Source organism: Octopus sinensis, linkage group LG12 (genome assembly GCF_006345805.1).
Source record: "Octopus sinensis linkage group LG12, ASM634580v1, whole genome shotgun sequence".
NCBI lineage: Eukaryota > Metazoa > Mollusca > Cephalopoda > Octopoda > Octopodidae > Octopus > Octopus sinensis.
Genome location: NC_043008.1, coordinates 49,510,983 through 49,524,773, shown reverse-complemented (window position 1 = coordinate 49,524,773; position 13,791 = coordinate 49,510,983). Strand labels below are relative to the sequence as shown.

The following is a 13,791-nucleotide window of genomic DNA, read 5'->3' as shown; positions in this document are numbered from 1 at the left end:
ACTAAAAATAGAGCAACATACTCCAGTAATTTGAAAATTAATGTCGACCAAACAGAAAATATCGTCTACAAAGAAGCTTTGTAATCGTATATCGAAAATGCGAGTCGTAATTTAAATAAGGAAATTTGTGAACTTTGAAAGCATAAGTGTATAAGCAAGTGTAAACTAAAAAGTATATCTAAATAACTTTTTACGTAGTGGTTGAAGGATGCTCTGACTTTCATTCGGAGTGATCCACATAACCATTCATGATGCAGAGGCTGGGAGCCTATTTCAGTTTGTGAGTAAATCGTTATATAATTGCAATAGAATGCAGTATCACCAACAATATTTCTCTAAGATGTCGCCCAGTAATATTTATTAAATCCATTTACACATTTTTCAATACATACTGCTATGACCTGCTTCCCTCAGTCTATGCCTTCGTCACAGATGGGTAGATTTGCTAGTATATATAATGGAGCTTCTAAAAATAGTCACTTCTTTCAAAGTACACCTAATAGTCTATTGCTGAGAATAAGATATGAACTGAATGCTTTTCGTCAGGGTTGACTTAGAGCAAAACAATTTGGTTTTGTATATGACCTGCCTTTGTAGAAACCTGTAAAACATGAATATAAGACATTAGGAAAACTGAATGTCTGTTCAGATTGTGCACTCAATACACTAACACTGCAGTTTTAGAATTAGAACACTTCAACTGGGCTGTGAAGTTTACTAGATTTCTGTAGGAAACAAACTGTCTGTTTTAATTACTTTTAAAAATGAACTTAATTAAGCTGATGTAAAAGGAATGAGCTGGCAGAACTGGAACCTACCTGTTTAACTGCTTCAGCTCTTTAGATTCTGAATTCTAATCCACCTTTAATCCCTATGGAAGTCAGTACTAATCAAACACTAGGAGTAACTCTTTTCATACCAGACCATCTGAGGCGTCTACTTGGTGGTGGTACAAACTTCCCGTTTTAAAGAGATCTAAATTCAAAGTTCCCCTTTTAGATTTGAGTCATGTAAAAAACAAAAAGAAAAAAGCACCTGGTACACTGTAAAATGGTTGGCATTAAGGGCAGTCTCCAGACTTGCCAGTTCCTGTTGAACAATCCAACCCATTGCAGCATGAAAAGCTCATGTTAAATATTTCAAATATCAGCTTAGAACCAAGGTCAGAATATTAGGAACAAGCTGGTCATACAAACTAAAGTCTATGGAATGAACTAAAACTAAAATTAATGCAACTGAATTCCCAGCATTAACTTTTTCAAAATCTCTCCATCCCTAACATTACGAACTTCCTAGATCACTTAGGTTCCATTTAGTTAATCATTTTCAAAACCTCTTGGTAATGAAAATATCAATGTAAGGAACAGATTTTCCTGATATTTGCTACAAAGCATAAAACAAGACTAACATCAATTTTAGTGTCTACTTTTCTATGCTTCCACAGACCAGATGGAGTTAACCCTTTCGTTACTATATTTCTGACCAAAATACACCCCTTATGTGTTTCAATTAATTTCTAACATAATCATAAATTTAGTCTGGTTTCATTAAACAACTATAACTTTTTTATTTATCAATATATTAACGTGAATTTTGGAAGATAATTTAATGAAATGTTCTCAACCAATTCTATACTATAATTTTTGTCACAAAGTGACTAATTAAAAATAATAATAATAAGTGCTCAGGTGCACCACAACTTGTCAGAAAGTGCATATAAAGTACATGCAGTAATGTAGAAATGTCTGGAAAGTGAACATGCTTGTGTGTGTATGGAGGGGAGAAAATCAAGTGTAGTGTTGGCGAATCTCAGGAAGCATGGAAGTCTTGAAGGATGCAGTGCTCTGACAACTAACAACCGATGCCGGCAGTTTGTTCCACGCTTCAGCAACTCTCAGCGTGAAAATTGCAGGTAAATTCAACAAAATATAAAATTATTAAAATTTTGTTCAAACATCGCTATAGAAAATGGGTTATTAGCTAATATTCAATTGGGTATACAACAAAATTTTACGATAGAATTTGTTATTCTGGGTAACTTTCTGATACCCATAATATTTATGGCAAAATAGTCTTAATTTCATTTAAGGTTGTGGGAAACCACTATCCTTTCTTTCGTTTTCTTTACATTTAGCGTAACGGTTCATTTCCGCCGTAATGATTTCAAATAGGCTCATTCGAAAAAGTAAAAAGAAATAGTCTAAGGCTTTACTCTTCTGGGAAAGTCTGGCTTGGTCCAGTTTCTTCAGAAAAATCACCGAAAGAAACAGTTTTTAAATTTTCACTCCATTCAGGTGCCAATTCATTTTCTTTATCACTGTCGGATTCACTGTTTTCACTTTCGGAAAATGAAACATCAGATTCATTATCAAATACCACATGCTTTTTTTTTTTCAGTCATAGAGTTAGATTTATGAAGGTCTTCAGTAGAAAATCCTTCGAATTCTGACTCGCTGCTTGATATAATGAAATTCGTATCCATTTTTTTGTCAGAATTACAAATTTTGAAAACACAATAGGAACAAATTTCGGAAAAAAATCTCCCAAAATTCACGGAATTAAAATTACACTTCGATTTTTGTACAAAACTGTAGTTGAACTCTTTACGAAGTATAATACGTGTTTTCACGAATGTACTAAAGAGATTTGCTCTGATATTCTCATTTAAATATGAATAGGTAAATTCGGGCGGTTTGGTAACGAAATGGTTAAAGCAGATTTTCTGACCAGAGGCCCTTCCTATCACCAACTTCCACCTGTTTCTGAGCAAGGTAATATTTCCACATCAGATTGGAAACAAATTACATCACATACTAAGATATGGCACAAAAATAAATACACACACATCTCAGTATGTGTACACGAGAAGATTCTTTTAGTTTACACTTACCGATACATACACAAAGCTTTGGCTGGCCCAGGATTATAGAAGACACTGGCCAAATGAGAAGTGAACCTGAAAGCAAGGTTATCTGCACCCCTGCCTTTAACAATTGTCTCAGGTGCCTATGTAGTAGTTGTAAGTAGAATATAGAGGTAAAAGCGACAGCAGAAGTCCATTCTTTAACTAAAGCCGTTTTTGGTGTAATATGTAAACTTTATCTTCCCCGAACAGTTCCTCTTCAAAATCAATTTACAATACAGTAATCCCTCACCATATCGCAGTTTATTATTTAAGCTTATGCCAATCCATCCGTGGCGGTGCTGTTTTGCATTTGTATTAAAATATATACAAATTATAGAAATAATTAAAAAACATACAGCACTCTTCTACTTCACAGATTTTCACCCATCGTGAGGGAGCGGGGTTCAGAACATGATACCCGTGATAGTCAAGGGATTACTTTATATAAATTGCTCGTATACTACAAAAGGAATCCTAATTTACCAGCAATGTAAAAAGTACTTCAAATAAACATTTCCTTCTAATCTGTTAGATATACAAAACTAAAAAAAAAATGCAATTAGGTACTTTGTATCAAAACTAATGGTTCTACAAATCCATTGGTCCTAAGAATAAAAAAAAAGACAAGCCAAATTTATAGATTTATAAATTTATTTAGTTGTAATTACATTATGTTCTGGGCCCATTTCTGAAGCCACCCATAGATGGAATAGGTTGTGTTACTTGAAGACCTTCCAAATTACCAAAGTCCTAAAAAAATGAAAATAGACAAATTCATGTTAAAACAGCTTTGAATGTAACACTGTGGTAACTGCTATAGCAAAATTTAGAAAGGTTCTACCCCTACTGGTGACAAAGAGCCTCTCAATCAGAGTGAAAGGTAGACTGTATGATGCATGTGTGCGAACTGCCATGCTTCACAGCAGTGAAATATGGGCTGTGACTGCGGAGGACATGTGTAGGCTTGAAATAAATGAAGCTAGCATGATCCGCTGGATGTGTAATGTCAGAGTGTAAGCGCCCTGAGAGAAATGTTGGACATAATAAGCATCGGATGTGTGCGTGCAAGAGAGATATTTGCACTGGTATGGACATATACTACGGATGGATGAAGTGCCACTCTCGAACAGTTGAAGGAATCTGGGGTAGAGGTTGACCCAGGAAGACATGGGATGAGGTGGTCAAGCATGACCATCAAACGTTGGTCCTCACAGAGGCGATGATGTAAGACTGAGACCTCTGGAGATATGCTGTGACTGCAAAGACCCAACAAATAAAGTGAGTCCACAGCGTATCCTACACCAGCCGCAGCCCATTCAAAGTACCCTGGATCGTAGGACATGATGTGCCTACCTTGGATCGTGGGGTGACCTGCTGTGCTTGAGGAGACCTACTGAGTCAAGTATATCAATATCAAATGGAAATAGTTGTGATACTCATGCTGGTGGCATGTAAAAAGCACCCTCTACACTTACAGAGTGGTTGGCGCTAGGAAGATTATCCAGCTGTTGAAACACTGCCAGATCAGACTGGAGCCTGGTGCAGCCTCCTGGCTTCTTAGACCTAGGTCGAACCGTCCAACCCATGCTAGCATGGAAAATGGACACTAAACGATGATGATGTACTTGTCAATATATACGCATAACAGTTTTTAAAAAGGGACCCATGAGGCGTGTAGCATCAGATCAAAACCCTATCACAACTTCACCTAAAGAGGAGGAGATAAAATAAAATGACTGAAAAAGTTGTTAGAAAACTCACCAAAGCCTTTAACATTTCCTTTGTATCAGGATCAACTTCAATAATTCCATTCTGTTCAATAGCTGAGACCTGGTTAATAAAAAATCAAAACCAAAATATATACAAGGAAGAAACAACACTAATATAAAAAAAAATCTCACAAAGGGTTAATTAAATTGCAAGGAGAGGAGGGAAGTATCCTTAAAGAATTAGCTTACTTCTGGAACATAGTTGTCTCTCCTTTCACGTTCTTCTTCCTGCAGTTTAATGGAAATGCCACGTACTGGACCTTTCTGGATACGTTTCATCAAATGGGTTACAAACCTGAAAGGACACAACCAGGATTTAAACTAAAATACACATTTAACATTTTATGACCTCTTTCCAAAAATAATAAAACATTATTTGACTAAGGAATTGACATGCCTTCCCAGACAATACTATGCAAGTCAGCTTATAATTCATTTTGAATACCAACCTGCAGGTGGTTCCATGATACAAACTGTAGAGTGTATGATGCATGTGTCCAAACTGCCATGTTACATGGCAGTAAAACATAGGCCATAACTGCTGAGGGTTGAAAGAAATGAAGCTAGTATGATCAGCTGGATGTGTAATGTCAGTGTGCATACACGACAGAGTGCCCTGAGAGAAAAGTTAGACCTAAGAAGCACCAGATATGGTGTACAAGAGAGACAACTGCCACACCGTAACTGTGGAAGGGGTAGACCCAGGAAGACATGGGATGAGGTGGTGAAGCATGACCATCGAACATTGGGCCTCACAGAAGCATACCTTTGAAGAAATGCTGTGATTGAGAAAAACCAGAAATTAAAGTGAGATCACAGCCATGGCTAGTGCCAGTGTTGCATGTCTGGCCAATTTAAGAGTACTCTTGATGCGACAGGCAATATAATATGCTTGAGAAGACCTGTTGAGTCAAGTAGAACCAAAATTGTAGCTGTGGCCAGTGCCCCTGGCTGGCTCCCGTTCCGGTGGCACATAAAATGCACCATCCAAATGTGGTCGATGTCAGTGGCATGTAAAAAGCATTATCCAAACATGAACAATGCCAGGCCCACCTGCAGAAACATTGCCAGATCAGCCTGGTGCAGCCGCTGGGTCAAACCGTCAACCCATGCCAGCATGGAAAACGGACTCAACAATGATGAAACCTCCTGCTTCAAAATGATCTAAAAACACTACCAAAAGACAGGGAAACACCCTGGTCCATCAGGAATTACTGCTGAAAAGCTTAATAAATTTGGAAGAGCTGAATATGGTTTTGACACTCATATAGTTAATCAAGTTATTCAGAAAGGTGCAATCCCCAGTGACTGGTGTAGCAGCATCATAGCTGCTACAAGGGAAGAGGAGATACCTTAGAATTATAGAGGTATCAAACTGCTGGACTGGGTGATGAAAGCTGCAGAGAGTCAAAGCCCATTTAATTAGGAACAGAATTAGATTAGATGAAATGCTCTCTGGCTTTGGCCCCGGGAGAAACACCACAGATGCTATTTTCATGCTATTAGTGAGGCAACTAACTGCAAGAAGTATTTAGCTAATAACAAGATGTACTTGACATGGGTTGATCTAGAGAAAGCCTACAATAGAGTACCTTGCTCTGCAATAATGGTGGTCTCTGAGGAAGCTAGGGACACATGAATGGCTTGTGAAAGCAGTACAGGCCATGTACAGGGGTACTGTTAGTAAGCTAAGGGTTGGCCATGGGTACAGTGATGAATTTAGTGTACAGGATCACCCCTTATATTCAACTTTGTCCTCCAAGCTATAACAGGAATTTAAGACTGGAAGCTCACTGGAATTTCTTGCTCTCATAGAGAAGCTGTAACAGAACTAGAAAAGAAATTCCAAGTTTGGAAAGAAAACCTGGAATCAAAGGGTTTAAACTTAGCAAGGAAACAGACAGGACCCTACTCCATATGTAGGGAAAATGTATTCAGAAATTCCATTCAGTGTAGCCAGTGCAAGCTATGTTAACAGAGAAAGTAGGTTTTTATAAGTGGAAGATGTAGAGGAACCAATAAAGACTTCAGATACTTGGGAAATAGATTTTCTCAAATGCCTCCAAAGGGCTCTTTGGAAATAGTAGCTAATAATTTCTGTTTACTGAAAGTGGAACTGCTAGAATAATCGGATGGAGAAAGATTAAAGTTTTTATTACTGTAAAAACTTTTTCAAGGAGACGTGCGATTCTACATTAGCTTCCAGATATGACCACTTGGTTGATTTTTCCCACTAACACCAGGGATTAGAATTCTTCCTTTCCAAGAAAGCAGGAAATTTGGATATGGAGAACATCTGTTGACCAAATTAGAAATTTATTTGAATCTTTCGTTTGCTGACAATTGTTTACCACATAAGAACGTGGCTGGCACAGAGCTCGCCAAAATATATTCCACCCATGTTCCAACACTTGGACCACAAAGATTATTTACCAACAGTATTGAGGAAATTATTTTTCATAAAGTACAAAAACGAAGCACAGCAAAAAAAAAAGGAAGTAATTGGCTTCGTTGTTCTTACCATCAACAGAATTACTGTATAATTAAGAGGGAAAATTGCATAAAAAACGTAAATAAGGAAACCATTGAACAGATTCCAATCAATTTTAGGATTCATTTCGAAAAAAGAAAAAGAAAATGTTTGACTCACCCAGCAATTTTGTTGCGAAGGGTCTTGCTAGGGATAATAGCAATTTCATCACATATCTTTTTGTTTGTATGAAAATCTAGTGTCATACGAGTGTAGTATTTCTCGATGATAACACGTGCGGCTTTTTTCACAGTTTTAGTTCGTACAGCACCCTGCAGACAGACAAACAGGTTCGTTATTAAGAGACGAGCGACTGAATAATTATTAGAATTTCTATACTGTTGGTGTTGAATACAATAAAATAAACACACACATATATAAGATCGATAAAAAAGCTTCTTTTAGATGGTACAGATGGTAGAAATAAAACGAAGAATAAAAGAGATAATTAGAGATTTATTGTAAGCCTCGTTACTCACCATGATGGATTAATGCTGAGGAAATACGGAAAGGCCGGATGTAGAATTTGTTACCCAGAATTCAATTAAAAGCACGGGAAATAACTCCTACAGCAACCGGAAGTGAAATAGAAGAGCATGGCGCCAGTCGTGTGATTGATTCATTCGTCTCTGGAAGAAAACCCGGAGAAGAAGAACGAGGAGCAGCGACTAAGAAAGGTAAAACTTTTATTGTAAATTACTAAATTATAACTTACAAAGGACAAAAAAAAAAATGAGATATTTCTATTGTGTAACCTGACGGGAAAAGTGAAAAACTTTTTGTACTGTTTCTCATATAATTATGACTTTCATAGAATTACGACTCTCACGAATGATTTTTTCCCAATTGTTCAAGGTTTTGATCTCTTTTTGTTTGTTAGCTTATTCGGCACTGTCATGCTTTTAGCTAAAAGCATGACAGTGCCGCTTATTCTTCATAAGTATGAAACATCTGTTCCGAAACTGCTATTTTATTTATGGTAGGGTCGGTCCTAGAAAATATACGACATCCTCCAAGTGTCGGAGGAGTGCCATGCACATCCACCCCTTTCTGATTAAAAAAAAATTGTCTACAAAATCCCACGTGGGGATCTTTCGTCTCTAGTAGACCTTTCCGTCGATTTCCGGAAAAAACTTTTTTTTTTACATATGAGCTTGCGGGAACTTTTGAAGTAATGAGAGCGAAAGAGACTAAGAGAAAACGATTTTATGACGAGGGAAGTTCTTTTGAAGTTACCGTGCATGGGAGCATTGATGTATATGTGTGTGTGTGTTTGATGTTGTGTAAGTGAAGTGCTTCTCTTAGTGTGTGTGAAGAGACAGAGAGAGATGACTCTGAAAAACGAAGACACACATACATGCATATAATGTGATAATCGTTCAGGTTTTGGCTTCTGAATGAGACCCGTGTTCAAAAATAGTCCTAAAAAGGTCAAGATCAAGGATATTGTCAGCTGAGAGGACAACTTTGGCCACTGGTGAACCTGCTTTGTGGCGAAAGTCCATCGCCCTGGCCCCGAACTTGGTGTTCTTCTGCCATCTTGTCCATTGCCTTTGTAGCATACTTTTTCGTGAAGTCAATCAGAAAGAAGTCAAGTGGTTGCTTTGTCCTCTGAAGGTTGATCAACAATCCTCAACCAGGGACCGACACCTTGCCCTTCACCTTCATCACTGCTACTGTCCTCATTGTCATGTTCACATAATTCACCTCCATCATTGCTGCTTTCAGTGTGCTCAAAGTTCACCGAAAAGTCACCCTCTGACAGCATGTACACGCCTGAAACATCACTCTTGTCACCATAATCACTATTAGAGTCAAGGCCAGGATCCATGGAATCACTCAAATGCAAAATAAACTGAAAATATCAAGCTTTGGAGATCGTAGAAGCAAGCATAGCACAGAATACGAACTCACGACAAACGCTAAATCTTCATGCACACAAAAATATAGGGAATTGTTGTATTCATTTGGAAAGAGATTGCATGATGAATAATTAAGCCATCTTTCGGCTGAAATTTAATGTTGTACAATTTTTGAAATTCTGATAATCTCTTTCCAATTAAGAATTATGGTAAGTTAATTGACTATTTGAATCTGAATTTTTTTTCTTTTTATTTCAATAAAACAGGTGGGTGTTCTTGGCTCGCTTTGCTTAAATCATTTTCAAAGAATCGGTTTTTATATTTTGTCACAAATTAGATACTTGTAACTAGTAACAGCAGGGAGGCCTAAGTCATTTTCTTTCACTAGTTAAGATATACTACTTATACACAGAGCAGGGTTTAATATGGTGTCTAGTCTTAGATCTTGTGACTTCATATATTTTTGTATTATTTATTTTGCAGATAGTTTCTATAACACTCTTACTACTTGTGATTTGCAGCTATGTAATCCTATCATATGGTTCTTCTCTTGTGTTCAATAAATTTCTTTTTTTGTTTTTTTTTTGAAAATCGATAATATTGTGGCCTGTCAACCTGTGCCTGATGGCCACAATCATGGCCTGTCACACTTTATGTGTTAAAGTCGACACTGCTCCGCTAAACGCAGAAAATTTCTGTCTTGCTATCAGCCAAAATGCACAATTTTTTTTATTTTTAAACCTCTGTAACTTTTCCTTCTAATTTTTTTGTCCAAGGCATCATACCTTCATAGCAATTAGACTGAAAGACTTTATTATACCTGATTTTCATATCTTTTACTGCCTTTTAAAACATGTATACTTTGTGAATGAAAAATCTATAGTCATTCAAGCAACGCTAACAATACAAAGGTTAGCCAGAAAAACACGAGTGAACTATATAATTCCAACAGAACGTAATGCTTGTGCTCTATTACTAAAAGAGGGAACAGGAAGACAGACAAACTACAAATCCCTTCAGGTAGATGGCCCTTCTCGACCTGTAGAAACGGTGTAGGTAGAAACTCTATAAGATGTACCCAGTGTAAGCCATGGACACATAAGAGGTGCAGCAATATCAAAGGAAGGCTAACTGGGAAGACAGTTTTGTATGTGGCTAATGCTCAGATGCTATAAACACTGAAAATGTGCAGAGAACAGCTTCTGTCACATTCCAGGGAGAAAAAACTACAAGTAGTTGATAGCTTCTGTAACTTAATGGACCAAGTCAGTAGCAGGGGTGGATGCTCTGAAATTGTAGCTGCTAGAATAAGAATAGCCTGAGCAAAGTTCAGAGAGATGCTACCTCTGCTGGTGACTTGGTCTCCTAGGTAACGGAAGCTATCAACTACTTGTAGTTTTTTCTCCCTGGAATGTGACAGAAGCTGTTCTCTGCACATTTTCAGTGTTTATAGCATCTGAGCATTTGCCACATACAAAACTCTCTTCCCAGTTAGCCTTCCTTTGATATTGCTGCACCTCTTATAGTGAAAATCTTTTTGTACTGCTTCTCTATTTTATATAATTATGTCTTTCATAGAATTACGACCCTGACGAAAGATTTTTTTCCCCAATTGTTCAAGGTTCTGCTCAGTTTTTGTTAGAACACCTTGCCCTTCACCTTCATCGCTACTACTGTCCTCATTGTCATGTTCACATAATTCACCTCCATCATTGCTGCTTTCAATGTGCTCAAAGTTCACCGAAAAGTCACCCTCTGACAGCATATACATGCCTGAAACATCACTCTTGTCACCATAATCACTATTAGAGTCAAGGCCAGGATCCATGGAATCACTCAAATGCAAAATAAACTGAAAATATCAAGCTTTGGAGATCGTAGAAGCAAACATAGCACAGAATATGAACTCACGACAAACGCTAAATCTTCATGCACACAAAAATATAGGGAATTGTTGTATTCATTTGGAAAGAGATTGCATGATGAATAATTAAGCCATCTTTCGGCTGAAATTTAATGTTGTACAATTTTTGAAATTCTGATAATCTCTTTCCAATTAAGAATTATGGTAAGTTAATTGACTATTTGAATCTGAATTTTTTTTCTTTTTATTTAAATAAAACAGGTGGGTGTTCTTGGCTCGCTTTGCTTAGATCAGTTTCAAAGAATCGGTTTTTATATTTTGTCACAAATTAGATACTTGTAACTAGTAACAGCAGGGAGGCCTAAGTCATTTTCTTTCACTAGTTAAGATATACTACTTATACACAGAGCAGGGTTTAATATGGTGTCTAGTCTTAGATCTTGTGACTTCATATATTTTTGTATTATTTATTTTGCAGATAGTTTCTATAACACTCTTACTACTTGTGATTTGCAGCTATGTAATCCTATCATATGGTTCTTCTCTTGTGTTCAATAAATTAGTTTTTTTTTGTTTTTTTTTGAAAATCAATAATATTGTGGCCTGTCAACCTGTGCCTGATGGCCACAATCATGGCCTGTCACACTTAATGTGTTAAAGTCGACACTGCTCCGCTAAACGCAGAAAATTTCTGTCTCACTATCAGCCAAAATGCACAAATTTTTTTATTTTTAAACCTCTGTAACTTTTTCTTCTAATTTTTTTCTCCAAAGCATCATACCTTCATAGCAATTAGACTGAAAGACTTTATTATACCTGATTTTCATATCTTTTACTGCCTTTTAAAACATGTATACTTTGTGAATGAAAAATCTATAGTCATTCAAGCAACGCTAACAATGCAAAGGTTAGCCAGAAAAACACGAGTGAACTATATAATTCCAACAGAACATAATGCTTGTGCTCTATTACTAAAAGAGGGAACAGGAAGACAGACAAACTACAAATCCCTTCAGGTAGATGGCCCTTCTCGACCTGTAGAAACGGTGTAGGTAGAAACTCTATAAGATGTACCCAGTGTAAGCCATGGACACATAAGAGGTGCAGCAATATCAAAGGAAGGCTAACTGGAAAGACAGTTTTGTATGTGGCTAATGCTCAGATGCTATAAACACTGAAAATGTGCAGAGAACAGCTTCTGTCACATTCCAGGGAGAAAAACTTGAAGTAGTTGATAGCTTCTGTAACTTAATGGACCAAGTCAATAGCAGGGGTAGATGCTCTGAAAGTGTAGCTTCTAGAATAAGAATAGCCTGAGCAAAGTTCAGAGAGATGCTACCTCTGCTGGTGACTTGGTCCCCTAGGTAATGGAAGCTATCAACTACTTGTATTTTTTTCTCCTTGGAATGTGACAAGCTGTTCTCTGCACATTTTCAGTGTTTATAGCATCTGAGCATTTGCCACATACAAAACTGTCTTCCCAGTTAGCCTTCCTTTGATATTGCTGCACCTCTTATGTGTCCATAGCTTGCACTGGGTACATCTTATAGTGAAAAACTTTTTGTACTGCTTCTCATATAATTGTCTTTCATAGAATTATGACCCTGACGAAAGATTTTTTTTTCCCAATTGTTCAAGGTTTTTGCTGTGTTTTTGTTACAACACCTTGCCCTTCCCCTTCATTGCTGCTTTCAATGTGCTCAAAGTTTACCGAAAAGTCACCCTCTGACAGCATATACACGCCTGAAACATCGCTCTTGTCACCATAATCACTATTAGAGTCAAGGCCAGGATCCATGGAATCACTCAAATGCAAAATAAACTGAAAATATCAAGCTTTGGAGATCGTAGAAGCAAGCATAGCACAGAATACGAACTCGCGACAAATGCTAAATCTTCATGCACACAAAAATATAGGGAATTGTTGTATTCATTTGGAAAGAGATTGCATGATGAATAATTAAGCCATCTTTCGGCTGAAATTTAATGTTGTACAATTTTTGAAATTCTGATAATCTCTTTCCAATTAAGAATTATGGTAAGTTAATTGACTATTTGAATCTGAATTTTTTTTCTTTTTATTTCAATAAAACAGGTGTGTGTTCTTGGCTCGCTTTGCTTAAATCATTTTCAAAGAATCGGTTTTTATATTTTGTCACAAATTAGATACTTGTAACTAGTAACAGCAGGGAGGCCTAAGTCATTTTCTTTCACTAGTTAAGATATACTACTTATACACAGAGCAGGGTTTAATATGGTGTCTAGTCTTAGATCTTGTGACTTCATATATTTTTGTATTATTTATTTTGCAGATAGTTTCTATAACACTCTTACTACTTGTGATTTGCAGCTATGTAATCCTATCATATTGTTCTTCTTTTGTGTTCAATAAATTAGTTTTTTTTTTGTTTTTTTTTTTGAAAATCAATAATATTGTGGCCTGTCAACCTGTGCCTGATGGCCACAATCATGGCCTGTCACACTTAATGTGTTAAAGTCGACACTGCTCCGCTAAACGCAGAAAATTTCTGTCTCACTATCAGCCAAAATGCACAAATTTTTTTATTTTTAAACCTCTGTAACTTTTCCTTCTAATTTTTTTGTCCAAGGCATCATACCTTCATAGCAATTAGACTGAAAGACTTTATTATACCTGATTTTCATATCTTTTACTGCCTTTTAAAACATGTATACTTTGTGAATGAAAAATCTATAGTCATTCAAGCAACGCTAACAATACAAAGGTTAGCCAGAAAAACACGAGTGAACTATATAATTCCAACAGAACATAATGCTTGTGCTCTATTACTAAAAGAGGGAACAGGAAGACAGACAAACTACAAATCCCTTCAGGTAGATGG

General features: G+C 36.8%; 2 protein-coding genes across 2 annotated transcripts in view; one reads left to right on the top strand and one right to left on the bottom strand.

The window, feature by feature from the left end:
• Nucleotides 1-3,538: 3,538 nt before the first annotated feature.
• LOC115218007 (40S ribosomal protein S17) lies at nucleotides 3,539-7,821 on the bottom strand. Its single transcript, XM_029787751.2, has 5 exons — nucleotides 7,684-7,821; nucleotides 7,325-7,476; nucleotides 4,864-4,969; nucleotides 4,667-4,735; nucleotides 3,539-3,655 (listed from the first exon to the last, which is right to left on the bottom strand). The coding sequence occupies exons 1-5, from the start codon at nucleotides 7,684-7,686 to the stop codon at nucleotides 3,575-3,577; spliced, it is 411 nt and encodes a 136-aa protein (XP_029643611.1). The 5' UTR covers nucleotides 7,687-7,821; the 3' UTR covers nucleotides 3,539-3,574.
• LOC115218005 (alpha-methylacyl-CoA racemase) overlaps nucleotides 7,747-13,791 on the top strand; it is a 28,358-nt gene continuing 22,313 nt past the window's right edge. Inside the window, exon 1 of the mRNA XM_029787749.2 lies at nucleotides 7,747-7,881. The gene's annotated coding sequence lies outside the window, so the exon portion shown is untranslated. The remainder of the gene's footprint in view (nucleotides 7,882-13,791) is intronic.